Here is a 14,890-nt window from a genome sequence, read left to right as displayed (position 1 = left end):
TCTATTTGCGCTTTTTTACATTATCGCCGTCTTAACTGGAAGGGTCAACGCACAGGATTCATCCCTTTATATTCAACATGGCCGCATGCGCATCTATAAGCAACATGGCCGTTCTGCCAGACACTAATATGGCAGCCACAGCCTCACGGCACCCGGAAGAACGAGAGAGCTCCGATAGAAAATATTTCCGCCATCCTGCCAACACCTAAGGTGGCTCTTATTTCAGCTTCAAAACGAGCGGGAAACGGGCAATAACTTCCCGTCCAGCGTATTCCCCAGATCTCTTTCCGGTTAGCCTGGGGGTGTCCGCGTGAGAAGAGGAGATATCCTGCTGCCGGGGCTGGGAGGTGCTAGTCCGCCGCGCCTGATTCGAGACGTGTCTGGGCTGAGAAACTAGAATGTCGGACACGTGGAGCTCTATCCAAGCCCACAAAAAGCAGCTGGACTCGCTGCGAGAGAGGCTGCAGCGGAGGCGGAAGCAGGACTCGGGGCATTTGGGTGAGGCGCGGGGCTGTCCGGGCGGATACTTAGCCAGGGAGGGTGGGAGGGAACCCTGGCGAAAAAGAGCTCCCGAGTCGGTGCCCTTCCCCAGGAGGCCATTTATTTAATAATGCCTGGTACATCAGTACTCTCCTCGCCCTGAGCAGCACAGACACTTCGTCCTCCTGGACATGGTCGCGGTTCCGTTCGCGGGCCTTGTTTCTTCCAGTTCACTTTCTTGGGATGGAAGCCTGGTCCCCACCCCCGTCCGCTTGGCCGACTCCTCTGAAGTCTGCGAGAACATTGGCTTTGCTAGGCCTTCAGCCCCCTATCCCATGAAGCAGTAAGTCCCCCTTTTTTGTTGCTCCTATGGCGCTTTGTTCTTCCCTGCGTTACAGCGACTGCTTTGTCGTGGTCATTTCTTTGCCACTGTGGGCTCCGTGAGAGCAAGGTCCGAACCTTTGTACCCACAGTGCTTACCTCAGTGACCCTCACAGAGTTGCTAAATGAGTAGAGGAACTGGTATGGTCTTAGCCATTTACATCCCAAGCAGATATCTGGAAACATTTATTTTCGGGTTTTACACTTTTTCTCTCTTCCTGTTGCCCGCTGTGTCACAGTCCTAAAACTTGAAGGAACCTCCGATGATTGTCCGGTATCTACCCCCACCCCAGCACAAGCCCTGGCTTATTTAAGGCAACTCAGTTATCGAGATCTACAAGGATAGTCCATGTCATCCTTGTGGTACTTTGTTCCAGTGTTTATTTGTATACTGGAGTCGATCTCTAAATCTTGTCTTGGTACATATTAGGTCCCTGTACTCGTGTTCTGGCCCTTGGAACTAGAAGATGTCCTGTCAGGACACTCACACCATAATAAACAAACATCTATGGAGTATTTACAGTGTGCATAAGTCTAGTTAGACAAATATAAGTAACACATTGTTCCTGCCCTCAAGGGGTTGAAAATGTAGTTGGGGTTAAAGGATCGATACATCTAAAAAGTCAGAACTTAAATGTGATATATGTAAAATGCTGAATGAATGAGTCCACAATAAGTACAGGGAAGGGAAGAGTAAGGAGTCGGGTTTAGTCAGTAAAGACATGAAAGGAATTAGCACTTGAGATTTGATCTTGATGGTTATATAAGACTTAGATAATTAAAGAGAAATTAAGAGGGCCGGGCAAGTAGAGGAAGAAGTACAAGTCATATGATCAGGGATTAATTAGTAGTCAATTTTATTATTTATTTATTTATAAATGTTTATTTCTTTATTTATGAGAGAGACAGTGGGAATGAGCAGGGGAGGGGCAGAGGCAGAAAGGGAGAGAGAGATTCTGCACTGACATCATGGAGCCCCATGCAAGGCTCAAACTCACTAACTGAGATCATGACCTGAACTGAAACCAAGAGTCAGCAGCTTAACTGACTGAGCCACCCAGGCGCCCCTAATCGTCAATTTTAAATTCAACTTCACTTTTCCATAGTAATAACCATACTTTGGTATTAACCAAACTTTGTGCCATATGCAAACCTAACTACTAGAATGTCGATATTTCATACAGGTTCTTGCTAAACATGTTTAATAATTTTGACAAGAGTGTATTCTCTCTTGAATGTAAGTATTCTTTTTTTGGATGTAAATATCTCATACACCCACTTAATAATATATGATTAAGATTCCTAGTACATCTGCCTGATAATATGGTTAAGACTGCTATAAAAATATTTTTAAGTTTGTGCTTAAACATATATTGTCTTCTGGCCCAGAGCTCTGTTTGGCCCATTTGATATATTCCCATCTATTGTGGGAATAAATAGACATAAAACACAAAATATAGCAGCCTATCACTGTTCCTTCTTTGAATTATTTTGGTTATTCCAAAGAATTGATTTGAGCATTAAGATTCTTAGGAAAACATCATGAGACACACTCTATTTGTTTACTAATCAATTTTTCATGTAAGATATAACCAAAGTCTTGCTAAAAATTCAGATCATTCTGTTCTTTTCTCACAGGAAATAAAAATTTTCTTAACTACCTCTTGATTTTTATAGCATTGCTGAAATCTGGTACCTAATTGTTTACTACTAAGCTCAATGAGAAAAGGCAAGGATAACAATGACCTGAAATGTATCCATATCATTAACAAATACAAAATACCATGGACAAAGAATTACTGGGAGACCTTCCTGAGTTTGGCAGTTTTTTATGTTTATTTATTTTTTTGAGAGAGAGCAGGAGATAGAGATGGGCAGAGAAAGAGGGAGAGAGAATCCCCAGCCGACTCTGTGCTGTCCTCACCGAGCCTGATTCTGGGCTCACTCCCATGACTGTGAGATCATGACTTGAGCTGAAATCGAGTCAGATGCTTAACCGACTGAGCTACTCAGGTGTCCTAGTTTGGCATTTTTATTTTTATTTTAAAATTTTAAAAATGCTTATTTATTTTTGAGAGAGAGAGAGACAGGGTGCAAGTGGGGCGGGGGTAGAATGAAAGGGAGACACAGAATCTGAAGCAGGCTCCAGGCTCTGAGCTGTCAGCACAGAGCCCAATGTGGGGCTCCAACTCAGGAACCATGAGATCATGACATCATTGGAAGTCGATGCTTAACTAACTGAGCCACCCAGATGCCTCTAGTTTGGCATTTTTTAAGTACTTTTTTTTTTTTTTTTCCAATTGTGGCATAAAACTTAAAATTTACTGTCTTGGGGTGCCTGGGTGGATCAGTTAAGCGGCCAACTTCGGCTCAGGTCATGATCTCATGGTCCGTGAGTTTGAGCCCCGCGTTGGGCTCTGTGCTGACAGCTCAGAGCCTGGAGCCTGTTTCAGATTCTGTGTCTCCCTCTCTCTGACCCACCCCTGTTCATGCTCTCTCTCTGTCTCAAAAATAAATAAACGTTAAAAAAAAAAAATTAAAAAAAATAAAATTTACAGTCTTAACCGTTTTTAAGTGTACACTCAGTGGCTTGACATTTATTCACATTATGGTGCAACCAATCTCCAGAACTTTTTCATCTTGCAAAACTGAAATTCTGTACCCATTAAACAATCACTTTCTAGTTCTCCTTCTGCCCAGTCCCTGGCAACCATCATTCTACTTTTTGTTTCTGTGAGTTTGACTGCTCTAGACACCTCATGTAAACAGAATCATGAAATATGTGTCTTTCTGTGACTGGCTTGTTTCACTTAGCATAATATCCATAAGGTTCATCCTATTGTAGCATGTGTCATAATTTCTTTTTAAAGCCAAAGAAAAGTCCATTGTATGTCTGTACAGTGTTTATTCATTTATCTGGTGGTGGATACTTGGGTTGTTGCTTCTAACTTTTGGCTATTGTGAATAATGCTGTTGTGAGTATTGGTGTACAAATATCCCTTCAAGATCCAGCTTCAGATTTTTTGGGTATATCAAAAAAGTGGAGTTGCTGGATCATATGGTAATTATATTTTCAGTTTTTTGAGGAACCACCACATTGTTTTCCGTAGAAATAATGTACAGCTTTTGGAAATGAAGATTATTACCGTGAATACGTTCTTATTATATTTTAATTGAAACAAAATGGACTTGGCCAGGCTTAGAACATGGTAAATATATGAACTGCTCAATATATTTCATCAGTGGGATTGAAGATGTGCATATAGATGTTAACATAGTTGAGCAAATTAGTAGACTGGCTATGTATAATTAATGACAGTATAATTTACATACAATGTTATATTACTAGACTGGCCATATTTTTAGGTCTTTGAGCTAATAGTATTTCGTTTACTGTCAGTGGAGCTTTTAACCCAAGAGTAAGCTCAAGTATTATGTATTACTTTGTTGAACACAGCACGAAGAAATTTTCATTGGATTGGAGGCAGAGTATTAACATACTTGCCAGCATAGTGGAAGCACTCAGTAAATGTACTGAAATAATAACTGAACAAATACTTTCTGAAGGAGTTGTAATCCAGGGGTTCTTAGTCATTTTCTGCCAGTAAACCATTTTAAGAATGAAAAAACATTGGAGTCTCTTCCCCAAATGAGTATATACATGCAAGAATTTGCATGTGACTTCAGGAAATTCAATATTAAACATGAGCCTCTCCTCCCAATAACCTTAAAAGGTATTTTCAGCTCTAATGTCTTGAATGCCATGAAAAGAATACTGCCAGGAGGTGTTACTAACACAAGGATTCATAATCAGAATCATGTCACCAGCTTACTTTTTAGAGGAGCAAGTATTAGGGGCGCCTGGGTGGCTCAGTTGGTTAAGGGTCTGACTTTGGCTCAGGTCATGATCTTACAGTTGATGGGTTTGAGCCCTACTCACATGCTGTGAGTGCGCAGAGCGTGATTCAAGGCTTCATCTCACAAGCTGTGAGATCATCACCTGAGCTGAAATCAAGAGTTGGATGCTTAACCAACTGAGCCACCCAGGCTCCTCTTTAAACATTTTTTTAAAATGTTTATTTGTTTTGAGAGAGAGAGAGAGAGAGAGAGACCATGAGCAGGGGAGGGGCAGAGTGAGGGAAAGAGAGAATCTCAAGCAGGCTCCACGCCCAGCACAGAGCCTGACTAGGGGCTTGATGTGAGATCAAGACCTGAGTTGAAATCAACAAGAGTTGGACCCTTAACCAACGGAGCCACCCAGGAGCCCCTATTTTTTAATATCTTTCTTAAGGTGGTTTAAAAAAAGGTGTAATAGGGATTATCTATAAGGAGCTTAGGCTTTTTAAATATTTCATTTATTTATTATTATTTTGTTACATCTTTTTTATTTTTTATGTTTATTTATTTGTTTTAATATTTATTTTTGAGGGGCACCTGGGTGGCTCAGTTGGTTGAGCATCCGACTTTGGCTCAGGTCATGATCTCGCAATCTGTGAGTTCAAGCCCCGCGTCCGGCTCTGTGCTGACAGCTCGGAGCCTGGAGCCTGCTTCAGATTCTGTGTCTCCCTCTCTCCCCCTTCCCCCACTCATGCTCTGTCTCTGAATCTGTCTGTGTCTCTCTGTTAAAAATAAATAAACATTAAAAAAAATTTAATATTTATTTTTTAGAGAGAGAGAGACAAAGTGTGAGCAGGGGAGGGGCAGAGAGAGGGAGACACAGAATCTGAAGCAGGCTTCAGGCTCTGAGCTGTCAGCACAAAGCCTGATGCAGGGCTTGAACCCATGGACCACGAGATTATGACCTGAGCTGAAGTTGGACACTTAACCAACTGAGCCACCCAGATGCCCTGTTAGGGCTTTTTTTAAAAAACAAATCTCTTACTAATGAAGCACCATATGTAAGGTACCTGGCACAAAGTTTGAATATGAATTAAGGGGGAGAGGTAAGGGATAATTTATGGCTTACCTAAAATATTCAACATTTCAGAGTTACATAACAAAGGACCTATATACTGAGTATTGTTTTAAAACTTAACTACATCTGGAGACTCACTGTCCTCTCGTTTCCTTTCTGAATCTCCTGGACACTCTATCTGCTCTCTCTCTGTGTCTTCAATAAACTCTGTTCTCACTTTCAGAAAAAACAAAAAAACCCAAAAAACTTACCTATATCTTCCTTTAGCCCCATGTTCTATAATCAGAGTTTTTGGTTTAGTAACTTATGTGATTTGCTCCCTTTGGCATACTCTGTGAGTTAAAAATGTATAATGGGTTATATTTGTATACAGTGTATAAAACAAAAATATGAGTTATATCAGTATATAATATATAAAACAATGTGTGGATGTAATGCCTGAAATCCTAATTTTAAAATACCTTGTGTGTCCTCTGCCTTAATATTTATCATTGATTGTGCTTAGTTAGGTTGCTTAATGAAAGAAATTTTTGGTTACTTCAAAAACTTTTAAAGCTTAACTGATTTTTTTGAAAAAAGTCTCAGTCTGTTAAGCATCTGACTTCAGTTCAGGCCATGATCTCACAGTTTGGGTCCTATGTTTTGTTCATGAATTAGAGCCCCATGTCGGGATCTCTGCTGTCCGTTGAGGAGCCTGCTTCAGGTTCTCTGTCCCCCTCTCTCTGCCCCTTCCCTGCTCATGCTCTCTCTTTCTTTGTCAAAAATAAACATTAAAAAAGAAAAAGCTCAGCGTTTTATCCTAGTGTAAATTGTAATTGGGGTATTTTATTTCAAATTTACTGGATTCCTTGAATCGCTGAATCCCAAGGACTTCACTGGTTTAAAATCCTGTTCAGTGCAGAAATTTTGCCCTTAGGCTTCCAAGTAAGCTAATAATAATTGTCGCTTTTATTTCTTCTTTCTTTCATTTATTTTTTTTTGAATGTTTGTTTTTGTTTTTGAGAGAGGGGCTCGAATTCACAAACTATGAGATCATGACCTGAGCTGAAGTCAGACACTTCAATTGACAGCCACCGAGGTGCCCCTTTCTGAAGTATTTTTAGCTTAAGTTCCTTGCTCTTGAATTCTTTCTCATCTAGACCTTCAAAGTGCTTCAATGGTCCTTCCATGTATACATATCTCTTTGCCAAACAAAACAAAAGACTTGTATCAGTTTATCTGGCAAAAGTTCTACTCTCCAAGATTCAGCAGAACATAAAGGAATCATAAGCAAAGTAAGGAAAGTTCTGTGAGTTATTTAACATTTCCGGGTAGTATGGAATTGTGAAGTCTGTTTTCTAAATAGATTATAACTTATTTTTACATAAAATGTATCCTAGCAAGGTGTTTGGTATAGTTCAGCTCCATTTACCTTGGAATTAAAAAAAAATTTTTTTTTTTTTAATGTTTATTTTTGAGAGAGAGAGAGACAGAGCACATGTGGGGGAGGGGCAGAGAGAGATGAAAACAAAATCTGAAGCAGGCTCCAGGCTCCGTGCTATCAACACAGAGCCTAAAGTGGGGTTTGAACCCACAAACTGTGAGATCATGACCTGAGCCAAAGTCGCTTAACCGACTGTGCCACCCAGGCACCCCCCACCCTTGGAATTTCTGAGTCAAATTTTACTAAAAATTCCATTAGAGTAAAAATGTTTAAGTAACTTAAATATTTCTAAATGTAAAATAATGACCCACTTATATCTTATATTTAATTTAACAGAGTTCTGATACAGGTCCTGAGTTTGGTATTTCATCTGTTTGTTTTTTTTTTTTTTTCCTAAAGATTTTATTTTTAAATAATCTCTTCAGGGCGCCTGGGTGATCCAGTGGGTTGAGGTTCTGACGCTTGATTTCAGCCCAGATCGTGATCTCATGGTTCGTGGGTTGAAACCCTGCGTTGGGCTTTGTGCTGACAGTGTGGAGCCTGCTTGGGATCCTCTGTCTTCCTCTGGCTGTGCCCCTCTCCCACTTGCATGTGCACGTGCGCACACTCTTTCTCAAAAATAAATTAATAAACTTAAAAGGGAAGTAATTTCTGCACCCAGCGTGGGGCTTGAACTCACAACTCTCAGATCAAGAATTGCATGCTCTACTGGCTGAGCCAACCAGATGCTCCCATCTGTATTTTAACTAAATAATCACAGATTTTAAGCTTTCCTAAAGGTAATATTTTTGTCCTGATTTGAGTTCTTAAGTCTTACTAAGGTTATGATGGCTACCCAGCTTGTGAAGTAGTAAGGTAAGTGATAGAAATACGGTCAGGAAGTATCATTTGGTGACCAGGGTGTCACAAAATTTTATAAGATTTTTGTATTTGAGTGTTATAGGTCACATTCTAGGGGCGCCTGGCTGGCTTAGTCAGTAGAGCATGCAATTCTTGATCTCAAGGTTGTAGGTTTGAGCCCCATATTGCGTGTAGAAGTTAATTAAATCTTTAAAAAAAAAAGTCACTTTCTTATCCTCAACACTGTCATTTTATATACCCTCTGATGACCAGTGGCCTTGATTCATCAAAATTCAAACTCCATTCCTCAAAAGATTGGATCACAGTTTTTAGGTTGTTGAAAATATTTCTGGCTTTTAAATTTGGGTTGATTATATCAGTTGTCATTTAGAGTGACTAAAGGGAGGTGGTATGGACAAAGAAATCTACCATGCTGCTAATTTTTTTTGAAACACATCAGGGACAGGAATTAGGAAAACACCTCTCATTAGAGGAAAGGTAAGAGGTTCCCAGAAAATTCAGGATTATCTTGACAAAGCAGTGAACACTTGAGTATGATTGAGGAAAGGTTATCTAGTGCTAAATTTGGTCAGAGGATTTTCTACATGAAGTGAAATAACTGTGTGCTGTGACTATTGGAGCATTGGACTCCTGAGGAATGTATAGGCCTACCGTGGTTGCCCTTTTTCATGTTCTTCACTTTTCTTCATTCCCAGATCTACGAAATCCAGAGGCAGCACTGTCTCCCACCTTCCGCAGTGACAGTCCAGTGCCTGCTGCACCCACTTCTGGTGGCCCGAAGCCCAGCACAGCTTCAGCAGTTCCTGAACTAGCTACAGACCCTGAATTAGAGAAGAAATTGCTGCACCACCTCTCTGATCTGACCTTAACATTGCCCACTGATGCTGTGTCCATCCGTCTTGCCATCTCCACGGTAATGACCTGATAAGACAGGGTTGGGATGTACCACTTCTTTTCTTCAGTTCATGGTCAGTGTTTTATTGCCTGCCTTTCCCCTCCTTCCCTAGCCAGATGCCCCTGCCACTCAAGATGGGGTGGAAAGCCTGCTACAGAAGTTTGCAGCTCAGGAGTTGATTGAGGTAAAACGAGGTCTCTTACAAGATGATGCACATCCCACTCTTGTGACCTATGCTGATCATTCCAAGCTCTCTGCCATGATGGGCGCTGTGGCAGAAAAGAAGGGCCCTGGGGAAATAGCAGGAACTATCACAGGGCAGAAGCGGCGTGCAGAGCAGGACTCAACCACGGTAGCTGCTTTTGCCAGCTCTTTGGCCTCTGGTCTGGCCTCTTCAGCATCAGAAGCAACCAAGGAGCCAGCCAAGAAATCAAGGAAACACGCTGCCTCAGATGTTGATCTGGAGATAGAGAGCCTTCTGAACCAACAGTCTACTAAGGAACAACAGAGCAAGAAGGTAGGGGTGGATGGAAATGCTTTCACACATACATGTTTTTGTTTTTTAAGATTTTATTTTTAAGTAATCTTCACACCCATTATGGGGCTTGAACTTAAAACTGCAAGATCAAGAGTTTTATGCTCTACCGACTGAGCCAGCTAGACACCACTCACACATACACTTTGAATTATAGTTTTCATTGGGAGGGTTTTACCCCTAGGGCAAGCAAGGTGCAGTTCTTACAGTTGAGGGTTTAGAATAGTGCTTCTCAACTGGGGATAATTTGCCCCCCAGCCTGCTCCCCCCAGAGAACATTTGACAATGTCTGGAGACATTTTGGTTGTCACAACACAGAGGAGTGCTACAGGCATTCTAGTGGGTAGAGACAAACAATGTTGCTAAGCATCCTACAATCATAGTAGGATAATCCCCACACAACAAAGAATTACTTAGCCCCAAATGTCAGTAATGCCAGTGTTGAGAAACTGATTTAGAGGATGTTTGTCATTGGATCTGTTTGGAAGAATCATCAGATCAAGAGAAGAGGAATCCAAATTTAGAAATAGAGGGAGATGAATGGAGATGAATACTGGAAGGTAGTTACATGGACTATTAATAAATATGGAAACAGATGGTTAAAGAGTGTGACCACAGTTACTGTGGTTCTGATATAAATATCAGACCCAGATGAGTTCTTATCCATTTACTACTTCTAGCTGTATGAATCTGAACAAGTTAACTTTTCTTGAGCCTTAGTCTTCATCTATAACGTAAGGATAACCAGAGTACCTCCCTTCTAGAATTGTTGCAAAGACTGAGCTAAACAGTAAAGTGCTTAGCACTGTGTGTTGATTATATAAATATAAGTGGTTTTGGTGGGAAGGATTGCTTTCCTGGAGAAGGGAGGTTAGCTTAATGCTTAGCAGTAGGAACCAGGCTTCTTATATTTTAATTTCATCCCAAATGTGGATTTGTGAGAAAGAACTGAACCCATGACAAATCTCTTCTCCTAGGATTCTAGTTTTCCCATTTTAGGTTAGCTCATTCACCCCTACAACAGGACAATTGTCAGGTAGAATTTGGAGAGGTGGTTTAGGGATCATTTTATCTGCAAACGCTTTTAAGTCCAAGGCTTCTTCTGTCACAGGTCAGTCAGGAGATCCTAGAGTTATTAAATACAACAACAGCGAAGGAACAATCCATTGTTGAAAAGTTTCGCTCACGAGGTCGGGCCCAAGTACAAGAGTTTTGTGACTATGGAACAAAGGAGGAGTGCATGAAAGCCAGTGATGCTGATCGACCCTGTCGCAAGCTGCACTTCAGGTCTCTTGGGAGGGGGAGAGGTGGGGTGGGTCTCCTGGAAGCAGTCATCCATTTTCAGGACGTTCCTTCCTGTTACTGGGATTCTGTCTTTAATCCTATTATTCAATGTTTTTTTTTTTTTTTTTTTTTAATGTTTGTTTATATTGAGAGACAGTGGGGGAGGGGGACAGAGAGAGAGAGAGGGGGGTGGGGAGAGAATCCCAAGCAGGCTCCACACTGTCAGCATAGAGCTGCAATATCACCACCTGAGCTGAAATCAAGAGTCCGACACCTCACCAACTGAGCCATCCAGGTGCTCCTGTTATTAAATGGTTTTAATGATTTGTCTTAGACCCCCAGATTCTGAAGGTATGCTTTCAGAAGTAGTGTTCTGTGGGAGGGAACACAGACTGCACTCCCAAATACATGTGAGATTTTTTAAAAATGCCCCTTTCTTGCAATAGGAAGGCAACTCTTGAGCCCCATTGAAAGTTCTCTGGGAGGAGGATGATCTTAGGAGAAATAGGAACCTGGGCTCTTAGGTCGGCATTTTATTCAGCTCTAATCAGCAAGCCCTTCCTATTGTAAGATAAGAAAGTTGTCTTTGCCCAGAGAGGAATTAAAACTCTTTAGTGTGAATTATGGATTTCCGTATCACCTGCCTTTTTTCTCTGAAAACTTAGAGGAAGCTCTAAAAATAAAATTAGGAGAGGGTAATAAAAGACAAGAGTTTGAAACAATTTGGAACTTGATCTATGGGATCTAATTCTGGCACACCATCTTTTTTTTAATGTTTATTTTTGAGAGAGAGAGTATGAGCAGGAGAGGGGCAGAGAGAGGGAGACAGAGGATCTGAAGCGGGCTCTCCGCTGATAGCACAGAGCGTGATGCGGGGGCTTGAGCTCATGAACTGTGACATCGTGACCTGAGCTGAAGTCGGACACTTAATCAACAACCGTCCAAGTGCCCCTGGAACACCGTCTTGATTCTCATTCTCCCTTTCTGTTTTCCCAGACGAATCATCAATAAACACACTGATGAATCATTAGGTGACTGCTCTTTCCTTAACACGTGTTTCCACATGGATACCTGCAAATACGTTCACTATGAAATTGATGCTTGCATGGATTCTGAGGCTCCTGGGAGCAAAGACCATACACCTAGCCAGGAGCTTGCTCTTACACAGAGTGTCGGAGGTGACTCGAATGCAGATCGACTCTTCCCTCCTCAGGTACCTGTCTGCTCAGAAAACTATTTTCAACTTACGAACTTGTATGAGTAGGGCAGCCATCCATGTAGGAAAAGCAGGTATAATCAGCAGTCTATCTTGCTGATTGGGAATGGTGTGGGATATACATATTTATAAGGGAATAGGAAAATCAAATGGAAAAGAGGGACTGGGGCCATGAATCTCAGAGTGAAGGAAGGAAAGATGACCAAATACCACCTCATGCAGTGGATCTGTTGTGATATCCGCTACCTGGACGTCAGTATCTTGGGCAAGTTTGCAGTTGTGATGGCTGACCCACCCTGGGATATTCACATGGAGCTGCCCTATGGGACCCTGACAGATGATGAGATGCGCAGGCTCAACATACCAGTACTTCAGGATGATGGCTTTCTCTTCCTCTGGGTCACAGGCAGGTAATGCAGTTCAAAGATATGTAGGTATGGGCAGATGTAGTACAGAGTGAGTTCTGGGTGGGGATAAAATCCTGGGTTTTCCTAGCCTGGCTATTAAATGTATGACTAAGTTGGCCTCTTTTTCCTGAGACCCTAATTCCTGTTTAACACAAATGATACCTCGAATTCTGTTTAATTTTACATTTGTTCCTTGTGAAAGGTAAGGCCTTTGAGAGTAGATACTGTTTCATCTTTTCACTCTTCGATCCATCCTGTTGCCCTAATGGTGTCTTGCATGTAAATGTTCACTGAATATCTACTGAAAACACTTAAGATACCTTGAAGGGATGAATATATATGGGCATGGAAGTAGCTGTTTAACCTTTCTTTTTAGGGCCATGGAGTTGGGCAGAGAATGTCTGAACCTCTGGGGGTAAGTAGTGATCATTGTTGTGTTGCTTTCTTTTAAAGGAAATAAAAATGTAATTGCTGTAGTTGAGATGTGTTCCCTTCTCCAAGTGTTCCCTGTGAGTCTTTGCCTTTGTAGAGTAGATGGTACTACCCTAAACTGTGAAAGCCTGATTAAAGCCCTGGTTCTCTTTCGTATATTCCAGTTATGAACGGGTAGATGAAATTATCTGGGTGAAGACAAATCAACTGCAACGCATCATCCGGACAGGCCGTACGGGTCACTGGTTGAACCATGGGAAAGAACACTGCTTGGTGAGCGACAAGGGGGCCCAAGTACAAGAGGTGGAACAAAAAGGGAAATTGGTTGGACTTCTTATTGAGGAAAAGTTCAAATGCTGTGGTATCATAAGGTAATATGTTTTTTGTGGTGAGCAGGTTGGTGTCAAAGGAAATCCCCAAGGCTTCAACCAGGGTCTGGATTGTGATGTGATCGTAGCTGAGGTATGTGCTTCTCCAGGCATCCAGACCTTCCATGTTATTCAAGTCAGGGGTGTTCCAGGTTTTCTCATTTGATCATAAACGAAAAGGGCTAGAATTGGAATCTCTGGTAACCTAAAAGTAACTTGGGCCTTGTTCCTAGGTTCGTTCTACCAGTCATAAACCAGATGAAATCTATGGCATGATTGAGAGACTATCCCCTGGCACTCGCAAGATTGAGTTGTTTGGACGACCACACAACGTGCAGCCCAATTGGTAAGGCGACCAGAGACCTGCTAGCCCTCAAGGGCCAAAGTGTTTATGGTCAAGGACACATATTAGTAGAACTTCACCTCATATGCCACTTGTCTAAATATAGACTTCAGAGGATTCATAAGCCACCTAAGCTTGTATTTAAACTGTTTGGGTTTTTTATTAAAAAAAATTTTTTTTTAATGTTTATTTTTGAGAGAGAGAGACAGAGCATGAGTGGGTAAGGGGCAGAGAAAGAGATACAGAATCTGAAGTAGGCTCCAGGTTCTGAGCTGTCAGCACAGAACCCAACGTGGAGCTCAAACTCATGAAACAGGAGATCATGACCTGAACGCAGTCGGGCGCTTAACTAAGCGAGCCACCCAGGTGCTCCTGTATTTAAACTGTTTTATGGGGCTTCTGCAACATTCACTGGAAACCCATCAGGTTTTAGGACTCAAACCACTGCTCTCCAGGGTGCCCACTAAAGATCTTCCTCAATTATTCTACGAGATATATTGAACCTGCCCCCTGGTGGTTAAGAATCCATTTAATCTGTCAACAGTTTTAATATCTTTCATCTCGTTAGTAGAGCCTTGAAAGATATGCTGCTAGTGTTTTACTTATCCGAAGAATACTTACTGGCAGCAACTCTGTGAATTAGCTGTTCTCACTATTAACTCTTAAGTAATACAGATCCAGCCTGTTTTGACACCAGAATCTGTGCCCAATTCCTAACCAGTCATACTACCATATACTATTCTAGTATTAAAGTCTTAAAAGAATTGGCATGAGTATTTGATGAAATTATAGGCAGCCTTAATAAAAGGTATGCATCTTTTAACAATATTAAGCCTTTTAATTCCAGGATGTTTTGGTTTGCCCCTTTATCCTTGCTTCAGGATCACCCTTGGAAACCAACTGGATGGGATCCACCTACTAGATCCAGATGTGGTTGCCAGGTTCAAGCAAAGGTATCCAGATGGTATCATCTCTAAACCTAAAAATCTATAGACGCACTTCTTACAGAGCTGAGCATCTACAGCCATGGCTCTGCAGGCTGTACCTGAAGAGTAATATTTGTACAATAGCTTTTTTCCTTATTTAAATAAAAGTTTGTATTGTAGTTGGGATTTCAAGGTCAAAATCTGGCTGTTCAACTTAACAGTGTGTGATCTTGTGTAACTTACCTCAGTATTTCTTATAAGTAAGCTGGGAATACTACCTACCTCACTGGGTTGTTGTAAGGGTTCAAACTAAATCAATGTATGGATAGAAAACATTAAAATGTTGATTATACTGCATAGGATCAAAGTGATTAGCAGTTAGTACTACGTGAACATCGTAATCAAGAAGGGGGTTCTCTGGGAC

At 41.4% G+C, this 14,890-nt stretch overlaps 1 protein-coding gene across 1 annotated transcript; it reads left to right on the top strand.

Moving 5' to 3' along the window:
- The first annotated feature begins 228 nt into the window (after positions 1–228).
- On the top strand, positions 229–14,652 carry METTL3 (methyltransferase 3, N6-adenosine-methyltransferase complex catalytic subunit). Its single transcript, XM_060619169.3, has 11 exons — positions 229–498; positions 8,756–8,973; positions 9,068–9,472; positions 10,602–10,777; positions 11,771–11,987; positions 12,213–12,400; positions 12,774–12,812; positions 12,994–13,102; positions 13,226–13,291; positions 13,431–13,543; positions 14,422–14,652. Exons 1-11 carry the CDS (start codon positions 399–401, stop codon positions 14,531–14,533), a joined length of 1,743 nt encoding a protein of 580 aa, XP_060475152.1. The 5' UTR covers positions 229–398; the 3' UTR covers positions 14,534–14,652.
- The last annotated feature ends 238 nt before the right edge of the window (positions 14,653–14,890 follow it).

The sequence above is a fragment of the Panthera onca genome, chromosome B3, assembly GCF_046562875.1.
Source record: "Panthera onca isolate mPanOnc1 chromosome B3, mPanOnc1 haplotype 2, whole genome shotgun sequence".
NCBI lineage: Eukaryota > Metazoa > Chordata > Mammalia > Carnivora > Felidae > Panthera > Panthera onca.
This window is presented reverse-complemented; position numbering and strand designations above follow the sequence as displayed.